This window comes from Pagrus major, chromosome 11 (assembly GCF_040436345.1).
Source record: "Pagrus major chromosome 11, Pma_NU_1.0".
In the NCBI taxonomy this organism is placed as follows: Eukaryota; Metazoa; Chordata; class Actinopteri; order Spariformes; family Sparidae; genus Pagrus; species Pagrus major.
The window spans coordinates 9583033-9609681 of NC_133225.1; the positions used below are offsets into that span (position 1 = coordinate 9583033).

A 26649-nucleotide genomic window follows, 5' to 3' on the forward strand; every position below is an offset into this window, starting at 1 on the left:
AAGCGCAAGTGAACATTTTAGTTACCCTAGAAACATTGGGTTAGTTTGATGGCATTAAAGGATGTGGGTGAAAAACTCCAACAGGGCTGACATGAAAAGAGAAGATTCGACATGACAATTAACTTTACTCTCTGTTGGCCCCTCAAAAGGTTTTCCGACAGAGAGCCTCTCATATAACAACCCAAACGGTGTTACAAGGACTATAAGACTATCACTTTTTGATGCACGTAGATGTAAGGTCAAATACACAAATCATTTGGTTTGGAGGCTGGGACGGTCACGAGGCTCAACAAAGAGTGCACTGCCACATCCTGCAAAACCACGCCCTTATGGATAGATACAAAGTTCTGAGACCCATTATGGGGAACCACAGGCACCAAAATGTGCATTGTACATTTGTTTAACCTGAAGGCTGCCTGTGTACATCATGGGAATGCTGGATAATAAATCTAAGTGTTCTGTAGTCACACACTGCATCAGTGACAACAGGCACAAAGACTCAAAGCTCGGATACAAACAGCCATGTGACTGAAACTGGAGCGGCTCCCCTTGAGCAGTCAAATATCAATGTCAGGAGGGAGCAGGACACATGGACAGTCATGTTAGCACCCTGTCAGCCTGAAACCATGAGGAGGAAGATGAGCGGTGAGCACAAATACTCGCAATCACACAGGGAGAACCATCTGTACCAGTCAGTGTTCTGTCAGTCAGAGAGCCTTGCCATCTGTATTCTGTTCATTAACATTTGAGGTGATTGATGAAGACTTAAAAGATGACATCCAGCTCAGACTTAATTTGTCAGAGCATCTTTAAAAAAAGCTGCATCAGATTTATGAGCAAATTCAACAACAAGATAAATTATTAATCTAAATATTGAGGCTTCTTCTACGCAAATTGACGTTCCATTTATTAAAGTTTTCATACAAGAGTTTTCACCCATTACTGAAAACGCAACGTCCTCACCATGCGAGTATGTTGCAGCAAAGACAACTGAGGAAATTAATATGTCTGCCTCTTCCATGATGGATTTATCTGTGACTGAATGTTGAACATGGGTGCAAAATGTCATGTCTAGGAAGACACACCCGCTCCTCAGTTGTGACAGCAACTGATGCCGAAACCAACACATGACATATACTGTTGTTTTGGATCCCTGCTGATGTTGATATGTATGCATGTTGCTATATGCACTGACACCTCAGAATATATGCTTCCCCCTGAAAGGCTGGGGGGGGCACAAAGTCAGTGAGGGAAACCCAAGAGTCACAAAGTGTACAGATACTGAGGGGTTAACATGAACCACCAGGCTAATATAGGCTTCAGACTAAATTTAGCTTTCCATAGCTTTAAACTATGCTGTACTGCGTTTCAAGTATCTCCTGTGACGTCCTCCACCCTTAAACAGTACATCACCCATGTAATACAGGGAAGACACCTTCCACGTATTTTACTGATTACAACACGATGAACACAATTGTGTAACACATTGCTGCAAATAAACCAGAAAATTGAGGACATCATGTGAACCCTGTACAACTAAAATGATTATTAAGGCCATTTTTTTTTCAAATTGTAAAAATTCTATTTTGAGTAACTCAATAACTAACTGTTCATTATTGGGGCAGACTGAACGAGAGATAGTCTTCAAATTACGTGTTCAGTCAAGTCTACTCTTTGCCCCCAAGAGAAAGAATTATGTCAAACAACACACCCAAATAACACAGCCTACATTGTGAGGTAAAGAGTGACATTGCTATCTAGGAAAAGCCAATACCAACATGTAGGAACTTGGATGATAGCTCAGCAGTTAAAGTCAAGTAAAAAAAAAAATATGGAAAATCAGATTCCTTGACAGAGCAACTAATGCATCTCTCAGTTTCCTTCCTTCCCTCTCACTCATTATACAGTACCTCACTACTCTTCTTCCAGGTAAAGTCTGTAAAACCTTTGAGAGTTATTCAAAAATTATTCATAACTTGTAACGCATGTACTGTTCACTGTATGTATCCATCCTGAGACAAGCAGGTAGTAGAGAGCTATAGAAGAAGTTAGGAAAGAGTTTGAACGTTTACAGTGGTATAGTCAGCCCAAGAAAAGAAATATTTTATTTATGTCACTGTATATTTTTCATACTGATTCTTATCGCCAGACAAGTCTACCCACTCAGAACATATACATCTGTTTAAAGTGTGGTTATAGGGCCAATCAGTATCCCAACATAGAATTCTCAATAATTGGCAGATCATTATGTAGATCCTACATGCTGGAATTCATCTCTTTGTTCAGAACACAGGAAAGCACGTTGAGTCTTTGGATGGTCTGTTTACTCAAAAGCTAAAGAATATCATTGCTACCATTTTTGCACAGAATGCAAAAAAAAAAAAAAGCCTTAGAGTTGCTATACAAAATGTCACATGGTCTGCCTTGCTGAGGAGTTTTAATGTCAAGATCTCTTTGTTCCTGCATGTTCTCTGAAACAAATCTGGGTTGTTTCACTGTCTAGTTTCACAGTCTATTTTTAACTAAGGACCTGGGGGAATCACACATAATTCACTAAATTCTTCAAAAAGTTGTAAAATCTGATCTTAAATGTGTATCAGCAGTTGTTGTTAATAATATCCAATAGTCACACCGACTAATCATTCTTTAATGGTCTGTTTATGTTCCCTAAATATTTATTTGTTATCAATTTTTTTAAAAGGTCTTCAATGGCCCAGATAAGCATATACTTGTGTAAATACATGAATGACAAACAGACTACATGCCACAATGCAGGCTTAAGTGAAACCGTCACAGAGTAAACAATCCTGTACAAACATCCGTGATGACGCATGCAAATCTGATTCAATGAACCAATGTTTAACTAGAACCTGCCAAGTAACAGCGTGCTAGTCAAATACAAAAATTCAAGCACAGGTATTAAAACGTGGAGCAATTTAAGAGCAGAAATGCCCAGTACTGTATAACAACAGTAAATGATGCCCTTTAACTTCCACCTCCTCCACTTTTAGGTCTTTCTATTTGCTCCTGGAGATGACGCTGAGTGTGTACACTCATCCTCATCCTTCTAAAAATGAAAAAAAAAAAGGAAAGCAGGAGAGAGGAAAAAAAGTTGAAGAGGGGGCTTATCTGAGGGCCATACTGTGACCTACTTTTTAGTTCAAGATGGTTATGCAACAGTGGGAGGAGAAACATATGACCCACATATGGAGAGAAATGCAGAGACCTAAAGATTAAATGTTCAAGTGTCAAATGTATGTTACATACCAGTAGTGGGTCAATGCCAAGCCAATGACAGGAGAGCCTGAGGCAAGAGTAATGAGTCAGCAGCATGCAAAAAGCCTGCAACTCTTCCTCATTCCCTATCCCCGTTTCCTGTCCCATTTCAGAATCACCTGGGGGTTTTGGAGAAGTTTTTCCCATCTTTTATGCTAGTTTCTGACTACAAACAGCTCAGTCATTTTGTAATATTCAAATAATTGCTCAAGAGGATATTAACAGTTACCACTTCCTACAGAAACATGCGAGCGAACAAAAAGAGTCTCTTCCTAGAGGACACAACTACAACCTGAGCCATAATCTTAATAAACTGTTCACTTTTTACACCATCATACTCTCAATGCACAGTAATACAATTAAAAGCAACACAGCACTGCACAGAGGCACACAGACATGCTAGCTTCATCTCCTGATACACTGTCTCTGCTGGTTCCGAACAGCCAAATCCCCTGACATTTCCTGTTGGCTTTAGCACCATTCAGAACCAGGAGACGTGGTATAAACCAACTCTACTGTACTGTGCCAACTGACTGGGTTCACACAATGCAGACAAAACTGCAGAGACAACAGGGTGAAGATAGATTCATCTGCAAGCAGCCAGTCAAACATTATCACCATCTGCGTGGCTTGGAACCTGAGCTCTGATCTCTTCTCAGGCAGGATGTTAGCCTGCTAACTATAAGTTTTCATGTAGCAGGACAGCATGTGTGAACTTGCTTTGACATCCTTCCAATTGACTCTTGTGTTTGATTAGTCAACATCAAGAGAGCTTTGTCACTGTGGCCTCTCGTGCACACTCTTTCTCGAAGCATGACACGGCATGCAACACACAAAGTACATAAGCTGGGCCGAGGTGGATAAGTTGCTGCCGTTCTCTCTACTGGCCTAAATCTCAGATCAGCTTGTTGCTGCTCATTATACAGACTCGCACACGCACGTAGTCTTTGACTTACTGACAGCATGTGATGTACATTAAGTCTTGTCCCTCCTTAATTGCCTTAAATTACTTAAACTGTGTCACTGTCTCAGCTGTTGTGACAAAACATAGAGAGGAGACAGAAAAACAAAAGCATAAGAAGAGGAAGGAATCATAAGCACCAATGGAGTAAATTAGACAAATAGATCAATATAGGTATGGTCTTGGTTATAATTTAAAATGAATGTGAATAGCGTGTCTGTCCTCAGAGGCAGAGGTGAGTCTTGTGATGTTTTTCACTGAAGTTCAGTTTGCTCTTGATGTACAGCGTGCTGGGAGATGGGTTAATGACGCGAGAAAGGCTGATGGAGAACAGCGTGATGACGAAGTGACTTAGTTTTCTTATAAATTGATCGGATTCACATGGAGAGAACAAAGACACACACACACACACACACAAACACACACACACAATAAAAGACCAAATAACCCAGCTGTTTTCTTACAAAACAACATTTCCAAGAATAAATCATCCAAGCAGCAGAGAATCCAAATTAAGCACACTGTTTACCTCCACATCCATAGCTGACAGAAAAAAAACGGTCAGACAGGAGGACAGGGAGGAAAAGAGCTGAGAGAGAATCCAGGATCCACGTGTGCAGAGGTGGATTGTGGGGCAGGGAGATGCGCCAGGGCTCGCCAGTAAAAGTAGGCCAGCGCATCTGCCAGGCAGACTAAAACGTGTTGTCACAGTTTGGAGGGAAAGAGGGGGAGGCAGGGCCTAAAAGCCTAGCCTAGGAGCACTGAACATGTTTGTTTGTGCACGTTTACGATCCAATTTCTCTCCACATCGAAGCACGGAATAATGTAGAGCAGCAGTTTGTTCTAAAGCCTGCTGATCCTCCATAATCCTCTCCACTGGTTCATCCTCGCGGCAGTCAGGACATAGTGGCTGAACTGGTGAATAGCTCTCTAACTCACTCATGAATTGGACCTGCCACTTCACCTATGGAACATTTGGTTTTCAGCTCAGGTACACAAAGGCCTTTTTAGTGAATTTTACTGTCTGGAAATTAAGTATATAAAAATGTCCCCCTTTCAAGATATATTTTGTATTGATTTCTTGCACACATGGAGAAATTGTGGATCTGTGCTTCCCCTACTGTCATCTAAAGACAAACAAAAGTCAGCCAAGGCTCTGAAAACGGCTCTACTGCACACACATGAACAAAATTCAAAACACAGATTTTCTGACCACTGAACATTTGGCTCACACCTTTTGGGCATCTGACAACTCTCCCCCATCCATCTCCTAAAACTATTTTCCTTGGTGCAGAAGATACTGATACCTACTATTGGCTAACCTGCAACAACCCACTTATACTTTTCTAACCAGCCAATTATTTATTAGCAATCAAGTAATCAATGCATCTTTACCAAACGTGGGCACTGTTTAACGCTCACAATTCTAGCAAATCAATACCAGTAGCAGTAAAGAAGCTCCACTTCATGTTTATTACATGCTGCTGCAGACATATGAGCCCCAAAGCTTAGCATTGCTGCTCTATTTACTAATGTTCTCCTGCATGGAGTAAGTGGTAAATGAGGTTGGAGTGGCAGGCCCATTTTCCTAAGTGCTCTTATGTTGTGTGCTGACTTGCTGTATAGGAGGAACAGAGGCATGCCCTATATAGTCTTCCTGTCTGACGATTATGACCACAGGCCTGCTGTAAGGATCTTGGTCTGCACTTATCGAGCGCCTCAGAAATCAGTCCCAACTGTCCAAAAAATGTTTTTTTGGTCCAACTTAGAACTTAGGATGGTTAGGGTTCGGGCTTATGAGTAAAAGCAAAAAAAGCTTGAACCATCTTAATTTCTTAATTTTTCTCAAGTGCAGAACTGAAGGTGGACGGTGAAAGGACAAACATGAATGCACAGAACCGGGCACAAAAAAGGAACCACTTACCAGCCAAAACAATAAAAGCTAATCTATTGAGAAGCTGGTAAAATTGGAATATTCAAGTTCATTTTGCACCTCAAATGTGGAAAATATAAACAATCTTTGAAATAAAATGATAACAGACTTCTTCATATAAAGTGGATCCAAATCTGTTGAGATCAAGCTGATTTTAAAAAAGAGAACATGTACATAGATCCTTTGTTGTTTGAATTGGTAAATTATTCAACTAGATCTGTATTTTTCAAAGCGAAATACATACATTAACTTTATATCAATTAATATCATGAAAGCTACTCAAATGAGTTGACTTACTCTCTGAAATTAATGCAGGTAACGGTATACTTAAGTTTAAAATATCAATCCACCACTTGTATTTCAGGAATAAATGAATAAAACCGGGTGATATTATATAAGCTTGGATTAATAATGCTTTGTTCAAGCAATGGAACAATGCCTATGAACTGATGTCATGCTTGTGTTCAAAGAGAATTTCATTAGGGGCTTACTCATTATTACTCACTGTTAAAATGCCATGCTTATAAAACACACTGGCAGCAGCCCAGTAGTTCCTGGAACAATGACACCACTTTATCCTGTTTAACCTTAGAGCCAGATAATTGCAATTTGATAAAACACTTTGAGTTCATTAAATATAATGAAAGGCCTCAAAGTCTTATAATCCACATTACTTTAAGCTATTTGTAAAGCATGTTTGTCTTTCTGATCTGGAAGGATCCGTCTTTGACTACACCGGCTCTGTGACGCACAGAAATCCTTCCAGAGGTACACAGGAGTCTTTCTCTAGGATGTAGTATGAATGAACAGACACACCTCTATTTGGAAATTAGCCTGTGGCACTAAGCAGACCAAGTCACCAGGTGAAAAAAAAACTGCTGCTCCTGTAGGGTTGCATTCACCTTACATGCTGCAGCGCACTGATATTAAAGATATTTGCATCTATAGTCAAACAGTTAGAGATCTGTGTGTTATCAACTAGATTACTGATGCAATAATATTTAAACCTCAATAATACAACAGTAGCACCAAGTCAGGTGCATACAACATTATCTATACTGTTCAAGTGCAAAAGAAAACTGTGAGATAACTGGCAGAGAGGCTCTGAGCACAGACAACATGAATCAACTGTCAACTGTTTTTTTCATGATGAAATGAGATAATACAATCAAGTTAAGAGCACTGTACTTAAAATACTACAAGGACATTTTAACTGGTTATGAAACAGTCTCAATTTAATAGTGATGCCTCTAAATGACCTACACAGGCACATAAGGTCAACAGCAGGAAGGTAGGCAATTTCTATGCAATTCCTAAAGCCAGAAAACTATTTTTATGGCGGTGTGCTGAGGATGAGCCTGAAAGAAGCTGCTCTGAAGTCTGGTGGTATGACAGAAGATATTTCTGTATTGCCAGATGTCAGCTGAACAACTGGCTTATAACATAACATTTTAAGTTTACTTTGTTTCACCATCATCATATAAGTGATTCATCTTCTATAGCCACAAATATATACTTTGTCACTATACACCCCGAAAACAGCTGATGTTGCTTCTTTCTTTCAAAACAAATGTGCGTGCTAGCCAGATCAAGATCTTTGCCATAAGAGGTAGTGCTACTCCCCTAAGAGACAAAAATCAATTGATCCAAGCTAAATATATAGCATTTCACAGTACATTTAAATGTTTAAAAAAGGGATCACAATAAATCACTTGAGTGGGTGTTTGGAGTTTTTAGCAATGCCCTAATAAATATTATCATAGTATAGATGTGAAACACTTCAAAGTAAATTTAACAGACACACTCGGTTGCAAGAACAAAAGCATTATTCTCAGGGATAATGAATTGAGCTAATATTTCCCATTTATTTAAGATATGGCCTGCATAACATTTAATAGCAGTCAAATTAAACACAAATTCTGTAACATTGAGCCAGACAAACGACACGTAGCCACAGTTTTGCTGGCAACAGTGAAGCTGTGAAGCATCACAGTTGTCCCAGTCAAACTGGGATCAAAGAGGCTTGGGAATGCGACATCGGGAACATCGGGCCAGGACAATGGGACTGGAGGACGCAGTCATGTGATATAATGTAATTTGATAGGAAAAGCCATTCTGCCCGTGTGGGGTTAGCATGGGTGGGATTGCATACAACAATACATGTGCATTCTTAGTGTGTATGCATCAGCAGGCACAGCAGGAGTACAAAAACTCATCAAACATTCACCTCAGTACACATTGTACCCATGTGGTGCAGCGTGGTGAAACATTTACATTTACCATATGTACTCCAATGCAAACAGCGGCCTCCTAACGAGCAAGGAAAAAACTAAATAAAAAGCTGGAAAATGACATGAATACCATGACATTTTGGTTTTGAACAATACATTATACTCATATGATGGTGCTTACATATTCAGCCAATCTGAAACAACGAGCCCACTGTATGTTGCCTATTTGATTCTGATATCAACTTCAAATCTAATTGATTTGGCCTGTGAAACAAGATAATGGGATTTTGCATTTAGCAGGCGGCTTGAAGAAAATACATCTGATGGCATTGATCTGTCTTCACATGCGTGCCTAAGCAAAACATGCCCTTGTTAGCTTTAGTACACAATGTTCTTTAGAAGCCCTGTGAGTCAGCTATGGACAGACATCGTTCTGTACATTGCCCTCCCCCAGACAGATTAAGGGCACATATACACAGACAAACACACTTGCTGTATATGAGACTGAAGCATTAACAAAGACAAAAGTTAGGTATAGAATACTACACAGAACAAGCATAGCCAGTAAGTAGCTGCAAAAGGTAAACAGTGAGGAGCACAGCCAGAGAGGGGGAGGGGAGGAGGAGAAACCACAGCATTTTCAAGAGAGAAAAATAGTGCCTTTCTCTAAGAGGGCAGGAAAAAGCAAAGCAAGCCCTGATTTAAGTGAAATGAACTATTAAAAACTCAAGAGTATAGACCATAACAGGCGTAATTGGAAATAGTCTTGAGATGCATTGGAATTTGAGATTTTTTTACATACAATTAACATAAATTAAGAATCTGATAAACCATGTGCACTGTTATTAACTCAGAACATATGTTTATTGTAAGTTCAAACTGAATGCTCAGTTGTCAAATACTGTAGATCAATCAACAATCAAACCTTTGTCATACCCTCTTCTCACACAAGCAAACACACGCAGTAGCGCTTATTCACACTTGTGATCTGACGCAAGTCTTCACGTTAAAGACCTAACAGTCTCCACCCTCACAATACTATTCACTAACGTCGTAAACAGTGGCATTTTCATTGTAACCACTGACAGGGCCTCAGGCTACTGGCCAGCATTCAACTCTCACTACAGGCCTGACAATTCCCAGAAACATATTATATGAGCAACAGGATCCTGCAAAGAAATCCCCCCTGCCAGAAAATAAAGCAAAATGTTGTAACTGAATCGCTTTGCAACAAAGAGTTACGTGGCTATTCACAGACAACTGCAAGCTTTCTAAGAATACATGTCATCATGCTCTTTTAATTTACAAACCTACAAGAATCTAATGGAAGCAATTCACAATAAAACAAATGTTGTTTTGCAGTGTGGGGCAGTTTACACATGTAGTTGCAGAGTGCCAGGTTAATAAGATTGTCCTTAGGACAGTTCAAATGAGCTTACTGAGACAAGATGAATTGACACAAAGCTGAAAGAGGGACGATACTTGATCCTTTTTACATCTGCAAGATACCTAATGAAGACAGACCAAGTGTCTTTGCTTTATGCTATTCTCCAGTCATAACAGTCACACTAATTAACACATTTTTTTCCTGGTTCAATATTCTTAAATGCAATGATTCGCTGCTTTTGTTTGTCATTTATGATAGTAAATGATAGTAAATGAAGAGTTGTTGGGTTTTGGACTGCTGTATGGACAAAAGAAGCAATTAAGACGTCACTTTGGGCTCTGGGAAATTGTGATGAGCAAGCAACGATTAATTGACTATTAATGACATTAACTGGCAGCAACCCTAATTCAAACTTTACTCAAAATAGTCCGATATCAAAGTAGATATCTGTCCTGTTGTTACTTTCATACTTACTTCTACAGAGTGTGCAGCTATGATCAAGTAAGCACAAAGTAGACTAATAAAGTAGGGATTATTTCTCTCAACCAATCTATGATTCAGTTTACCACCATTGCGAGAAGTCAAAACAAACTGCGGTATAAATGGCTATATTGTATAAACTGCTGTCTGACTGGCTTATGGTTGGCACCCATCACACAACTCACACTGACTACAAGCATTCAACATTCATATTCAGTATCGATAGTGTTACTGCAATTTGGCTTTGAGCTTGTTCGATCACCCAGTCCTACCCCTCAGCCTTAGATACCCTGCTGTACTGACTTGACCGAACACTGGATCTACCTCAGATGTTAGCCCACTCCGAATACTGAACATGACTCATGTTGTGCCAGAGTAAAGCAATAATGTACAGAGAGTCATGCAGCTGGGAGGCAGGAAGGCCATCAGGCATGAGAGCTCAATGTGCTCAGCAATCTCTATGGCCAGTGGGCAGGAACAATAGTGTGTTCTGGAGTGCAAGTCCAGCTCTCCTCACATAAAACTAGAACTGCCAGCCCACAGAGCTAAACTCTATAACAACAACAGAAAGATGGACTCTCAGTTTCTGAGCCTCTAGTCTGTAAGCCAACAGTTGAGGAAAGAGAAAGTTGAAGCACTACATTTTAAGACAGAATTACAAGGTATAAATGCACCCACTGACAGCTGATTATACCCAGTCTAATCAGTCAAATTAAAGTAATCTTATCACACGTGATATAAAAAATGAACAAAACCAGCACATTTTTTGCTTTTTTATTTGATAATTGATTGAATCAACATGTTTCTGTTGATCACTAATTAACTGACTAAGCATTACCTAATCTGTGTTTCATATTGAATTCTGAAAATTGACTAAAAAAAGAAGAGACGCCTTATCTGGTAATCTTTGATTAAGCTAAGAGAAAAGACAACAAACCACTACGTCTTCGAACAAGAGGCCTGGGCCTAGTTTACTCACGGAAAAGGATGATTCATTTTTTGACATGCAGGTCAAATGTCATGTTTGCTCTGACAGATAACCTTTTCCATTCTTTGTAACTTCAACAATGCTCCAAATGTTTAAAGAATAGAGCACCTTAGATACCATTCAATTGAGGGTTGAGATATGCTGCATCTTTACTCAGAAAGTTAGTCAGGAGGGATAAAAAACAAGCCAACCAGATAACCCGTTAGTAAAAAATTAAAAAACATGGATAAGTTCAAAGCTCGATATGCTTCTATACTGCAAGATAAAACAATGAGTTAATGCATAGCACTTAGTCAGACTTGAACACAATGTCACGAGTTCATGTATGTCTTATCTGCACATTTGTGTGTCCACATGCACATGACTTGCACAGCGGGACAGCTCAGTATGTGGGTGCTTATGCATAGATCTGCAACTTGTTATAAATTAACTATGTCCTTCAGACAACAGAAAAGTCAGTGTAGGAGCATACATTGCTGGCCAGTCTACATACCTTTAGGTTGGGTTCGACCACTTATTGATCATACTCCTCTGATCAACAAATATGAAGCCAGACTGTGGCAAACATAATGCTAAAAATAGCTGAAAAGCTGAAAAAGGTAAAACATCAAGCTTGACAATACCAGAACAACAAGGGAGTCATCTGTTGAAGGCTGAGAAGAAAGAAAAAATGAGCATGTGCATGAACACACATGCCGTAAATCACAGCAGCAACACAGTTTTAAAGGACCATGAAAGCAACAACAAGGCCTGCTGGATGAAATGAATAGCTGGGCAGTAATGAGCTTCAGGAGAAGACTAAAGTAAGCAACATGGTCTTGCCCAAAGGCAGGCTTTGTTACCTTCCATGTTACCTTCAAGTTACAACCCCACCTTCCCTCCCCTTTCATGGCTGGTACAGCCAAAAACACACACAGCCTTCTCTGTTTTTCTGTCATTTACTCTCGTGCCCAGTACAGGTGCTGCAGAATGTCTGCTGGTGGGAGATACAAGCAGTTCTATCAGGCCACTAATGCACGTGGGTAACACAATGAGGATGTACTTATGCAACAACTGCCCCAAAAAGGGAACTTTTACGATGTGGGCAGAACACGTAGCTCTTTTACGAGAGGGTCCTCCAGCTATGCTTCAGTTCCTTGTTAATATGGTGCTCACATGGTCCTTTCAGAGGACACCTTTCAGACAGAGGAGCACACAGTCTAGAAATATTTTCACGCCTTTGCCTTTTCACAACAATTTCACACTTTAAAGTGGAGGGGAATGTATTTAACATGCTAACTGGTTGTGGGCTTTCTTTTGTCTTTGTTTTTCTATGTCCAAGATATTTATAGAGTGTTTATGCTGCAAAACAGAGGTTTACACACAAGCCTGCTCAAGTACTGAAACTGTGCATTGGGAAACTTTGACGTGACAGCAGAGGCCAAGTGAAAGCTCATATACCATCTCACCCTATAGATGATCTCAGAAAGGAAACAGGTCAGACAAGCAATCCCGTGGTGTCCTCTTACTGGACTGCTGTCAAAACATACAGCACAAACACCACTATGGGTGAAGAAGAAAACACATCACAGTACCATAAAGCTATTAAAACTGCATGAAATTAATTTACATAAACAATGAATGGACAGCACAGATACTATATCATACAACAATTATGTGAGTCAGCAAATTCAACAGCACTGGGTTGACAAATTAATTTTACTCAAAGTGTAATGTGTTGCTATTTTTGTTATGCTATGGATGATTAGACAGTATCGGCACTCTAATGAACAGAATAGAAAATCCCTGGTGGTCAATTGGCTGCAGAATTATCTCTTGAGTGCTAATCATGTTACATAATAACAATAATCTTCATATGGCTGTGAAACTATTAAGCCTATGACACAGGAACTGAATGAGATAATGACAAGACATGCAGCTATTTCTCTTGTGCATGCTCCTATACAAATGCAATGATCACAATCCAATTGTTTATATTGTCTCTCGTGTAGTTTAACATTAAAATCAGCAGAAAGATTCCAGATGTTTGAGAGAAAGTCCAACAACAAGCTCTGTCGGTTTATTGGGTTCAGCAGAGAGGAGTGCTGGCACAACACACCCAGCCGACGTCTAGGCACGAAAATTAAAATCTAAAACAGGGAGAAAATGTGTGTGTGGTAAACTATCATTACTGACAATCAACCTGGGTGCACCCTCGAGCAAACACTCTAAAGCAAACTCTCTACGGTGAAGCCGACATCGACAGCCCGAGCTAGCATACCGTGCACACAGTAAGATCCCTGTTGTTGAATATGTGAGTGAAGGGGCAGCATGACACGCACAGAATACATTCTGCTGTGCCTTTCAGAGCACTGCAGCATAGAGAGACCTCATGCTGAGCATCTACAGTTGACTTAAAGTTATATACAGAGGACAAAAATTCTCATAACACACATGGACGACCAGAAATATCAAGATTAGCCCTGACCATTTAAATCAGCACAGGAAAAAAAAGCCGATTAATCGCGACGACAGAATGGTGCTCCCCACAGTCTGTTGCCACCCGCCTCCTCATACTGAGCCCCTCTCTGTTTAAAATTACTGCTGCCTTGGAAACCTTCAGATTACTGCAACAACTGCGTTTCCCGTTTCTCTGTTCCCACCAGGACGTGTGAGAGTTGGCATGGACGAGCGAGAAGCCGACAGCAGCACACTAAAAAGGGTTTGCATTAGTAATGAAGTCTGTGCGTGTGGTTGCATGGTCATTAGTTAGTCTGTAGGAAAGTGAAAACGTGCATCAAGGTTTTAGGCAAGCAAATATCCAACATGCAAGAGTGTAGCAAATCTAGTTGGTACCAGGGAAGACCGTCTCATTCATGGATTAAATCTATAATTCAATATTCCCTTGAACATTTTGGAATTTAAATGACTAACTACGAATATGTTGATCCTTCTGTCTCTATCCCTGGTTTACTTGCTCTCAGTGACCAGAGAGCAGTATCCTGTTCTGCCTAGTTGCTGTGTTTTCATGTTCTCATGTTTCTCTTCTTCATTTGCCTGCTTTACAGACAAAAAGGTACGCTAAATCGTATCACCGCAATTCTTTTGGAATAATCTAATCTATGCGAATGTGATCATTCATCCAGAAAAAAAAAAGGTACAAGGGTTACAAACAGAGACTAAAAAGTGGATTTATATAAGTCTGTCAGTCAGGATTTTTCTATTCAGTCTGGCCAAATATTTAGACTTATTTTATACAAGTTTGCCTCATTTTTGCAAAACAAGAATATTAGCATGGATGTACTTCACCAGATTGTGTACTGGAGACCGTTTTACTTATTGATGAGGGCATTACATAATGCGTATCCCTGTTATGATCAATAAAATATGAGCACACAAATCTGCGTTTCCTATGCTATGAGTAAACACTGAGGAGGAAAACAACACAGTTTTTAGACTATAATTAACAGGAACCTCAAGTATGAATTAAATTAATATGATCATTATACCGTTTCTTGAACTATTCTTGTCTCTGTACTGCCAACTCAAGTATTGAGATTTCCTAGAAGCATTATAATGAAGGAAATGATTGCACATATGAAGTTCAAGTATTACATAATATGGAAATGCTAAATTGTTGGATGATTCAAATGGTAATTTCTACGACTTTCTTTCTAGAACGAAACCATCTAACCCTCTACATTGCCAAGAAAAGTGATGGTGAATAATTATCACAAACAAATGACCAGGACAGTGGAGACAGAAACAACAGCCTGCAGGCCACACAGTGAAGGTTTTGCTGCTCATGAGTCACAAATATGGACAAAGGTGGCATGTTAGCTGAACTGCTAATCCCATTTCACAAACCGTGTGTATTGTTACCTGCTCCGTGCCTCTGAGATTAAACAAATTCATGAGTTGTGTTAATCTACCCGATTTTTCCACTGCATGCATGTACTCAGGAGAGGAACTACACACCGTGCTTTATATATGCAACTTATGTACACTGTTGAATGTAAATAACTGTAACGGACTGTTGACTGTAAACTCTAGCTTTTCAGAGTTTTAGCAGAGGATCTCATGTGTCATGTGATGTGTGACTACATCAATCAGACAGAAAAGTGTATTTGACCATAGTAGTCAGTAGTTTATTGATTAGGCTGAGAATGCCAAGATTTTTTTTTTCACAAATTCTTTATTTCATATGACTTTTGGCATTTTCTAGATACTTAATTGGGTTAATTGAAATATCAATAGTGAAATAATGGTTTGTTGAAGCAATGTGTTACAAAGAGCATCATTATAATTCTTGAGGAGAAGTAATACAAGGCTTGTAAACATCACTTCCCACATTTCTCTGTCTTTAAAGATTAATTTTACCAGAAAACAGGCAACTAACGTTTGCTGTCACAGCCCATCTAGTTAAGGTTAGCTAGCTATGCTGCTATTCAACAGCTGGCTGGTTAACCCACTAACCCACTAAAAACAATTTAAACATCAAACTTAAATCAGTCACCTATGTTTATTATCAACAAAAACAAGGCTCATGCTGTTCTTTATTATTAGGTCAATCAAACATCCCACCACACACAGTAACTAGCTGATAACGTTAGCTATGTAGGAGGATCCATGCCACTGAACACTGATGACTGACGGATATTATGCGGCAAAAGACATTAAGCAAAGCGACGTGACGGACAGTAAATTCATCCTTAAACGTGGTCGACAAATTGTTACGACTGTTATGTGTTTGACATGTCATTAATGATGTGAATAGAGACGTCGGGCTTAGCTTACCAGCACAGGAGAGCTACAATGAGGCACACCAACAAAACGCGCAGCCTCTTCATTATCTTCCCGCGGGGACCAACATCCTCGCTCTTTGTGTTTTTCTCTCTAATCTCTCACGGCACCGAAGACAAGCTTTTTGTTGACTGAGGGCCGGTTTGTTAATTACAAATACACAAACGACTGTCTTCTGTGCCTAAAAACTACACTCGAAGTGTGCTAATTTTCATTGTGCGGACCGCTTGTCCGCCTCTTTTTCAGCTTTAGCAGCCACTGCTGTTGACGGGAAGCTGACTGTCGGTAAGTTCAACCCCTGCTCCACGTCCGACCAATCAGATCCGACCTCTGGATGTGTTTGACCAATCACAGGACAGGTAGCAACACTCGCTGACAGGGCCAACCCCCACCCGTTGACGTGAAGATGAGTTGGTGATAGTGGAGCAGGACGCGTCATCTATTTCTTGATAAGCAAATCCCCTAATGCACGCAATATTTGAAGTTATTGCTCAATCGCCTGATGACAGACTTTTCAATATACCTATACTGGTGTCGATACCTGTGTTTATGTGAAGGCAATTGTGCGAAAGTTCAAAGCACTTGATGAGGTGGGTGGTGGGTGCTTGGAGCAATGTGAACACTGTGTTCTTTTTGGCTTCATCATGAAATACAGTCATATAGAATAACAATTAATATTCAGAAAAGTCCTGAAAATATGTGTCAAGAATAATCATTCGTTATTGACGCTCAAGGCTCAACGCAGCTACATTTTATTAGTGTATCTGTATCATAAATTGTGACACCTTCATCTTCTTGTATGTGATGGCGAATAAAGTTTTGTTTGTAATTCCAACGATCATTAAAATTCAAGTTAAATTTAACGACCATAATTTTACTTTAATCATATTTTATCATCTTGATATCGTTGAAATCTGTCGAGCCTTTAGAATATAAAAATCTCGCCCCACCCCCTTAAAACACACCTTCAAACGTGTATTTATCATCATCCATGTCTTCCTTCTTTAAAGTTGTCACGTGAATTGTCCGATTACAGTAAGGAAGAATTTGATTTTACAGTCAATGTTTCCTTCTGTTTACCCCACGTGAACAAAAGAACTACATATCCCAGAGTGCAATCTGAGAAGAACCCTAAAGATCTGCCTTTACTTTTTGATGTAGCCAATATATATCGATTGATGAATACAGTACGAATATGACCCAAAATGCAGTAACTTAAAATATAATAGTGAATTAATCCGACATTTTTTGACGTACGAAATAAATATGTTTTACTATTTTAAACAGGCGGGGTCCTGAACTGTCGGCAGCCCAGAGAGTGAGAACAGTTCAACAGAAGTGAAGTTTGGGCGAACATTGCTAGCTCCCTCGTCAGTCACTTAACAGTACAGTAGCTAGTTACTGTAGCACCGTTTGGGCTATTTTGGACTTTTACACACGCAGGCTTGACCATGGAGGTAGTCCGGGTACTTTTATGTGTCCTGTCCGTGTTTGGTGCTCTTATCTCGGAGAGGTTTGTGGTGCTGGCTTCCTTCTCCCAGTCCATGGACAGCGACTTCACATTCACTCTACCCCCCGGTCGCAAGGAGTGTTTCTACCAGACCATGAAGAATGATGCCTCTCTGGAGATTGAATATCAGGTCATAAAGACTATCATAAGTGATATAATTTTGTATGAAATTGTACCGTTACTTAAGCAAAGCTACCCAAATCTCTGTCTGTAGTCTGATAACCCCCTAAGCTAGAGTCAACATTGACATAAGTTAATATGTGTATATATATATATATACATATAACATCTGTTGGTTATAGCTTGTCACTGTTTTTTGTTTTTTTTTCTCTGCATGTTGTGAGTGTCATTTAACGTTAATATTCATGCAAATCACATACAAACCGCAATGATGTACTACTATGTTAAAATTAATGATCTATTGTGTAAGAGAACCAGCAGGTTATGTGGCTCACACCTCACTATTCGTATTGTTGGGAACCTGTTATGCCGGGTCTTTGTGCAGTTTACAGCACTGGATGTATCTCTGACTTTCTGGTGTGTCAAGTGTTGGGTGATGTCAGCAGGAGCTGCCTTTTGTTATTGCCTGTAATGAAGACATCCCAAGCATTTCATATATCTGTTGTAGTGTCTACCATGGAGGACAAGGTGTCCAGGCTTATCGCTTGAAGTGGAGAATGAGGGAGACCTTGAGATGAAATACTAGCATTCCTCACATTTAATGCATGAAATAAACTAATACAGACGGTTGTTATAACACTCTCTGGAGAAAATAGCAACCAGCACAAGCATGCAGTGTTGTTTCAATGTCGCTCAATGTGCTAATGTTTTCTGTGTTGATGTCCTCGGCTGTTAACAGGTATTAGATGGTGCGGGTCTCGATGTAGATTTCACAATCTCCGCTCCTTCTGGCCAAGTGCTGTTCAGTGACTACCGCAAGTCAGACGGAGTGCACACGTAAGTTACACAGGTGATGTGAGAGTTGTACTTTACTGACACAGACGCATGCATGAGCTCTCACTCCCTGTGGTTTCCCCCCAGTGTTGAAACTGAAGATGGAGACTACATGTTCTGCTTCGACAACACGTTCAGTGCCGTCTCCGAGAAGCTCATCTTCTTTGAGTTGATCCTGGACAACATGGATACAGATGAAGAACCAGAAGACTGGAAGGAGTATGTCCATGGAACAGACATGCTGGACATGAAGCTGGAAGACATTATGGTGAGGATGCAGCCAGAGACGTCTCGTTATGTAGTCCAGAAAAAATACAATTTGCATGGAACCAATTCCAGACTTGTTGGAAAAATAGACTTTGTGGTAACTTTTAAGCTTGAACGGCACTAAAACCTATTCAGCGTGTGTTTGTTTTATTCTCACTGCATCTATCAGACTTCGCCCCTCTCTTGCCTGCCATTGAGATAATTGTCACTGTGCCACTTATGCTCACAGGATGACATGGGGGGCAAAGTGACCCAATAGGCTGTCAACAAAATAGCATGCAATCCACCACATGAAGGGTTTTTCCATAGTAGAGGAGGTAGTCGCTCAGAGCTATGCAGTGCCATCAGGTCACACTGGCATGGTGTGAGTGTTTTCCACTGCACAGCACAGCAAGCTAAAGTAACTTACCTTGATGATATGTTGGAGGTGTGCTAGTCACCGAAGGTTTCTAAACCACAGTAAGAGCCTGTCACCTGCAGGCCCTTGTTGCCCACTTCGGCTGCAACTGACCCGCTGACTAAATAGTGCAGAATATGTCCATATCTGGTTGATTCCATTGGTACTGAAAAATAGCTGCCAACTTGGTGACAAGTGTATGTGAAATAAGAGTGATATCTGAAAGTATAGACTGGAACACAGGAGCAAAACTAAACTCCAGACTACAAAGATTCATAGAGAAGCATCAAAAGAGCTGAGAGCTGAACACACAGAGACTTTTAGAAACAAAGCTTTCTCTTTACTGTAGAGTTGAGGATAACACTAAGACCATCACAAGGTGGACATGGTTGGTCCTGTCTCTTAAGTTAATTTTCTACAAGACTCTGCATGGCTCTCCCCTGCTATGACAGTAGCGAAAATGCATGGAATGGTGGACCAACCAAGCCAATGGAAAAACCCTAATACAGGCAGAGTCATAAGGCTGTCACAAGACTAGACAATGTCATGAACTCTCACCTATTGGCTGAGGGAAGCCAATTGTTTCAGCTTGCACCACAGTGGCCTGCACTGCCCCTTGACCAGAAACAGCCTTCATCTGTGGCAGAAGTCACATCGGGCTCACTTAAAAGACAGGAAATGTATCTTCCAGCTGTGCAGGAAGTTGTTCCCTCATGGAAGAAGGAACACACCTGATTGAGCTACTTTGTTTACAATCTCAAAAGATCTAACTCTCATTGCAATCCTTCTACTTTGCACATTGTTGCATTTAGTGATTGTCCATAGAAGCGATGTAGTTAAAAGTTCTTATAACAGCTTGAGTCAGTCCTATCCTGTGTGTCTCATCTCCTTCAGGACACCATCAACAACGTGAAGAGTCGGCTGGGCAAAAGTGTGCAGATCCAGACAGTGCTGCGGGCGTTCGAGGCTCGTGACAGAAACCTCCAGGAGAGCAACTTTGACATGGTGAACCTTTGGTCTGTGATCAACCTCATTGTTATGATGCTGGTATCAGCGGTTCAGGTCTACCTGGTCCGCTCACTGTTTGAAGATAAAAGGAAAATTCGTACATAACACCACCCCAAACGGAGGGACACAGAGAGAGAACCTCACACACTCGCCTACGGATACCATTTGGAATTTTTTTCCCCAGATCTCCTGGCTTGTGACTTTTAACAAAGGGTGTCATCTATACACATACATATGCACACACTACACAAACAGACAGACATTTTGACATTCTTAATAACAAAGTCACCACTGTTGTTTCTCTGGTCTTCAGTCCACTGGAGTTTGAGGGGCAGCGGGAGCCCCTCAATTTTTCAAACTCTCTTTGTCTCTGTTTCAAAGTCTCTTTGCTGCAGAAAAAAGTCTCTTTGTCTCTAAAACCTTGTACATTGTTTTATGGTCCTTCCTAGCTGCTGTAAATCTTCACAGAAAGTGACAAAACAAGCACATTTATGATGCGACTATTTTTATAACAAAGCCTATAATTATCAGGTAATCTGCCAATTGCAAAAATGTCCTCTTTTCTTTGGACGTGTTTTTATTTGTGCTAAACTAGATGAAGAACTGGTATGGTGTCTGAAGAATTTGATTTATTTCTGCCAAACGGGAGTGGGAAGTGTAGTTACTGTGTCTTCCTCATGTGCGCCCCATTGAAAATCTTCCCCTCCTTTGTCTGTTACCATGATGCCTTAGTGGTTTGTATTTAGCTGCCAGTCTGTGAGGCCTTTTCATAGAGATTCAGTCTCATTTTTCCCTTTCATGCCAATACTGTAAAGTCCGGTGTTTCAGTAGGGCCATGCCGCTAATGCTGCTCTTTGGCACCCAATGGATCATGGAGAAAGAAAGGAGACGGGCCTTCTCCAAATCTCTCCCATCCTATTCTCCTCTGCCATGACTCGTGGGGCAAATGGCAGCCAGCTCCGCCTCATGCCTGCTGCTGGGTGTCTGCTTACAGCCACCTACTGTGTGAAGATGTTGAGTCTGCCTGACTCTCTGGTGACAGAAATCTATTTCTATCTTGCCAACACCTGGAAGGTCATTACCACTACTACATGGGCGCACTGCTCAGTTCAATATGCACGAGCCATTCGCTGCTATTGCAGGTCAGCAGTCTTTTCAAACGCTTGTGTTTGTTTTGTTTGATAGTCATATTTTATTCGCCATCATTACAAACTGACATCTGATCATTGCACTGCCTCTGATGCCACAGAACAACCTTTTTTCGTGTCTTCATATTTTGAGAGGATAAATAAACATTATGAGCCCAGAAGTATTTTTTATAGAATTATGGGGGGCTGACCAGAAACGGGTCTACACCTTCTGCTCAGGAGGTTTTTGACTCATTGGTTGCTTTGATAGTATTAAGACACCACAGTGGCTTGTGATTATGGATGCTGAGAGGATTCCTTGTATTGTTATTATGGAGCTCCACAGATGAAACTTGGTTCCCCGCTTCCCTGACTGGAAGCGCCACGTGGTCATTGTCTTTTTGCCCTCTGCTGTAAGACAAAGATCATACAGGGAGTTCTTGCCTTCATACTTTAACAGCCTTATGTTGGAAGTGCTGTGTTACCAAAATTTTAGCAATCTGCTTTATTTTAAAATGATACAGTATGTAGAGTATGTATTTTGGGTCCCTGCAGTAACGTACAGGAAGTCTATTGCTGTAAGAAATGGTCATCCACTGTCTCAGTTTAACAACCACCCTTTATTCATCTGACTACCTGATGTCACTGTTGTATCCAATGTTTAATTTAAGTCCTGTATGTTGAGATTCTGTCTCAAAAGTGGTTAACTGATTAGTAATATGAAGTTGCAGTTAAAACGAGTTTATTATCATTTTAAAGTGCTTTAAAGTTCTATAAAAATAAAAGACTACAAATAATCTAAAAGGTATTGCTAAGTTACTGAGTGGAAAGTTGTTAAAGTTTCTAAATCAGCAGCAACACTGTCTTTGAAAAATCTTTGTTACTACCATGATGAAGCAGTGGGGAAGAAGAAATGTGACGTTATACAATATTTATTTAACTAATGTCCTGTAGTTGTAAATGTGTATAAAATTAAACAATCATACATTTTCTGATCTTTGTGTCCTATTGTGTTTCTACTGTGCTGGATGTTTTTTCTACCTTTATTATTCTGTATATGGAGACAGTGTATGCAGATACCTCTAGGAAAACTAGGGCCTCTACAAGAATGCAGCAGCTCAGATGAAATAGAAGTGACTAGCGGTCCCGGGCTCTCACGAAGCACAGCGGCTGCTGCCTAGGAACACTGAAAGATAAGAACGTATTCATTGGTCATCATTATCAGTCATCCTCCTCATAAATATACTTTGATTTATTACACTAACTGGTCTCTTAGATGCATTTTGGACGATCCAGTCCTTCTGGAAACACCGTCAAGATGTGATCCTGGGTGGGAAAAAAGGGCTCATGTAAAAGAGCTAAGCACAAGATGATAATAATTTAACCAGTGTATGTGGATTGGGAATGTCTTGTGGATGTCCACCAAGGTTTCTTAGCGTTGAATGTGCAGAATTTATCACGATTGGTTGGTGTGTGCGGTTCCTTTGACAGCTTGCTGGAGCTGACAGCTGTAGTGGCTGCCCCAGTTGTCACATTGAAGATAGAGGGCTGTGGTGGTCCACCGACTGAGACGCTGCCATTTGACAGAATACAGATGATGTTATTGATGAATATCTCAGTCAACATAGTAAATGTCTTTAAAAATGACTTAAAGCCTCAAAATGATTTATGTTGAAATGGTTAGGTTAGGCATGTTGGTCTGCTTGTTGGCAGGGAAGGAGTTGGGTAATTTCACCACTGATACCTTATCTATGAAAAAAGAAAAAACAGTATTAGTGTGAACTGGACAGTTGTGCTTTGCAGACATTTGGTTAACTTGCTTTTTTCCAGACTCCAACAACAGAGGGCGCTGTGAGCTCTGATAAAAAGCTTCACTTCCGGGATGAGGACATGTAGAGATTGTAGCATCACTGCTGAACAAAATCCCATCCCAGGTAGGGGGAAAGAGCTTTTTAATAATTGTGGACACTGTTTGGCAGGTTATCACGATGTTATTGTTGATAGACACACGTATAAATAGGGTTTGTCTGACTTTAGTATCGTGTCAAAGCCGGAAGTACCGGTAGTTTCATGCTAGCAGCACGGTAAACACTGCTTACATCTGTAGCTAATGGTCAAAACCCTGTTCAGAATAGATTCAGTCACCTGACAGCAAACACAACACAACACAACACTACAAGTAGGCTATGATTCAAGTCCGCATCTCGACACAGTCACAGATGTTGATGAAATTATTAATAACAAAGCCGTAATATGACAGCTAGCTCATTAGCTTCAAAGCTATCAAAATCCTGTATTCAGGTAAATCTACCTGTATTCAGGGGAAATGCTCTGTTATGTGCGACTGCTCTCAATTATTACTGGCAAACTCTTGATGAAACATACTTTTTGAAATCGTATTTGACCTCCCCTCACACTCTGTTTAATGTGTGCAGTTTTTCTACGCTAGAATACAATTTGTAATTGGTTTGATGTGTGTTAATTTGGTGAAAATCACAGATGCATTTGGGAATATTCGACATTGTAGCTCAAAGCTGCAATGAAGGTCATGGGTTGGATATAGACCATTATATCAGGCAGTTAAGCAGTGCCCTCCTTACAGTCTTTGGTAATTGATTTTTTTTTCCACAGTGCTGGAAAAAGTACAAATAAATTAGTACAAACTAGTTCACACAGAGTAAGCGTGCAGCTTTGGGGTGTCTGGGGCCCCAGAGGCATTGGTCATCTAGCCTTTAAAACTCCTAGTTTGGTAAAATAATGGTTAATGTTGAGTTTCACCATATACCTTGAACAGTGGATAAGTAAAGTTCTTGTTCACAATTGTGACCGTATTTGTTTGTATGTCTGTGGTCAGGGTGATGGGGCCAGACAGTGCTCCAGGTCCAGCTGTGCCCTGGCGGAAGGTGCTGTGGGAGCGCCAACCGTTCCCTGATAATTATGTGGACCAGCGGTTCCTGGAGGAATTGCGGAGGAATGAGGGCATCCGGCAGTACCGCTACTGGGCTGTGGTAAAAGAAGCAGGCTTTGTGGGACAGCAGCTGTCCTGCGTGGCCATTTTTATCACCCTATGGCTCTACATGGAGCAGGTAAAGCTTGAGAGAATCTGTGGTCCTTGACTAATGTACATTAAGTGCACAATTAATCCACTTCTCTGTTCTCCTCACAGGGTCTCCTGTCCCCTGAGAGGCTGTTGTGGACCAGCCTTGTCTGCGCCCTGCTTGGTTATGGACTGCACCAAGCTTTGACATCTCAAATGGAATCGGGCTGTGAGCTCCGGACCCGTCTGGCCGACTTACAGAGTGCCGCTATTTTTCTGTCCTTCACGTTCGGCTTCTCGCCAGTTCTAAAGACACTAACAGAGTCTGTGAGTACGGACACGGTGTATGCCATGTCTGCTGTGATGCTGCTGGCCCACCTGGTGTCGTTCCCTTACGCTCACCCCTCACCCCCTGGCAGCCTCTCCCTAAACGCAGCCCTGTTTGCCTCAGTGTGTCTGGCCTCAAGGTTACCTGGAGCTCTGCACACCTTCGCCATGCTTAGCTGTGCCCTGCTGGTGTTTGCCATGTGGCCCTGCCTGCTGCAGAGGTTGAGGGAAAACGCCCCTAGTCAGTTTACTGGGTTGTGTGTGGGAGTGTGTATCGGAGGGGTGGGAGGTCTGGGGTCGCAGTCGCCAGGGGGAGCTGTGCTCTTAGCCCTTGCCTTAGGGAGTGTTACGTTGCTCTGCCCCCTGCTGCTAGTCATGCTTCAGAGGCACAAAGACAACATCCAAGGACCCTGGGATGAGGCTGAGATTCATGAGGACATCAACCACTTTCTTCACTAATGGACTGAGCCAAGAGGAGTGCACTGACACTGTCTTCCGCTACATTTAAGATGTAAGACAACTGATAATTTAAAATGAATGTATTAACTGTCAGTCTGCAGTATTATGTTGGTGCTGTACAACTAAACTGACAAATGTTAATACTTTATCAGTGGTCCACATCTGTTTGGACAGCCATGACAACTTGTTATTCTCTTGTGGAGAATATGAAGATGTTTTTAATGATCAAGCTGCTATTGTCTTAGACGTGTTGACCTCACACTTTGTTTGGAGGGTATCAACTAATGTGCAGCAGTCTGATGCTATGCACCAATTTAAAACCCATGATGTTTTAATAATCTGTGGCAGACGCTCCATGTTTTATGGTTGTGTTCAGTATGTTGATGTAGAGTATGAATGTACTGATATATAGTGTTAAGCACAGTGGCTTGAAAGCCATGTTGAAATGAAACATTATTGCGCAAATTAAGATTTTAAAGGATTTTGCAGTAAAAATGTTTTCTCCGTAAAAGTTATTTAATAAAACACTTGACTTTTACCTGAACTGCAGTGATTGTGTAATACAACAGTAATGAAAGTATACCCTCAATTTTAGTCTCAATGATGCTAATTTAATCTTAATTTTAGACCACCAAAATTGTGACTGAGCAACAAGTTTTTAAATTGAGTTTTGTATGGAAGTGCAGTTTGCTTGTCAACGATGACAATAATGAGAGCTTTTCATTTAATTTAATTTTTTTATTAATCTGACTTCTTTCTTTCTCATAATGTAGTATTACAGTGTTAAATCTGGGAGTCCAGTACAGCAAGCTCCTGATTATCGTACAGGGCTGCTCATGGGGCTTGAGGCTGCTGCTCTCTTGGGGCTGTCCGCCATGTTGCATTCCAGGCCACACCCTAATCCGTGACGTCACGTTGGCGGGGTCAGTTGATGAGAAACACCTGTTATAGTCATGCTGCTTTAAAACTTTCAGCCCATAGAGAGCAGCACAGCAGCAGCTTTCTGGCCGCTCACACGTAAAGTTAGTAGAGATTTAACAGCATGTGTGAACTCTGACACTCACTTTATGTTTCTTCTTAAATACAACAGAAATGCTGTTAACACTCTGTTGTCATGACAACAACACCACCCCACTACTATCGATGCTGCTATCATCTTCAGGCTACATAAATATATATATATATAATCAAAAAGGGTTGAGGATATCACGTCTGCGACACCAGAGAACATGAACACGTCTGTTTGTTTCCTTATATTTAGTCTAGATGATGTTTTAATTACGTGTGAGACAAAACCAGTACTGGTGATAAGGCATACACCGGGGGTCCCCAAACATTTTAGGGAGTCCTATTAGCCAAACAGTGGTGGGAAGTAACTGAGTACATTTACTGAAGCAGTACATTTACGGAAACAGGGTATCTATACTTAACAAGCTGCACCATTAAAGTTATGTACACATATATGCATCAATAATTACAATCCAATAACAACTCTAAAATATTTAAATTGTGCATAATGACTGCC

The 26649-nt window shown here is 40.7% G+C and overlaps 3 protein-coding genes across 5 annotated transcripts in view; 2 read left to right on the plus strand and 1 right to left on the minus strand.

The window, feature by feature from the left end:
- The window catches only part of suco (SUN domain containing ossification factor), a 41199-nt gene extending 24936 nt beyond the window's left edge, over positions 1-16263 (minus strand). For all 3 annotated transcript variants that reach the window (XM_073477100.1, XM_073477099.1, XM_073477098.1), the window contains exon 1: positions 16033-16263. In XM_073477100.1, coding sequence (XP_073333201.1) covers positions 16033-16085 — 53 coding nt within the window. In that variant the 5' untranslated portion in view covers positions 16086-16263. The remainder of the gene's footprint in view (positions 1-16032) is intronic.
- A 1119-nt stretch (positions 16264-17382) lies between these two features.
- tmed5 (transmembrane p24 trafficking protein 5) lies at positions 17383-22296 on the plus strand. The gene is made up of 4 exons (XM_073477110.1): positions 17383-17678; positions 18408-18505; positions 18590-18770; positions 20061-22296. Exons 1-4 carry the CDS (start codon positions 17490-17492, stop codon positions 20277-20279), a joined length of 687 nt encoding a protein of 228 aa, XP_073333211.1. The 5' UTR covers positions 17383-17489; the 3' UTR covers positions 20280-22296.
- An 869-nt stretch (positions 22297-23165) lies between these two features.
- pigc (phosphatidylinositol glycan anchor biosynthesis, class C) lies at positions 23166-25662 on the plus strand. Its single transcript, XM_073477109.1, has 3 exons — positions 23166-23235; positions 24156-24387; positions 24468-25662. The coding sequence occupies exons 2-3, from the start codon at positions 24160-24162 to the stop codon at positions 25122-25124; spliced, it is 885 nt and encodes a 294-aa protein (XP_073333210.1). The 5' UTR covers positions 23166-23235; positions 24156-24159; the 3' UTR covers positions 25125-25662.
- Positions 25663-26649: the final 987 nt, after the last annotated feature.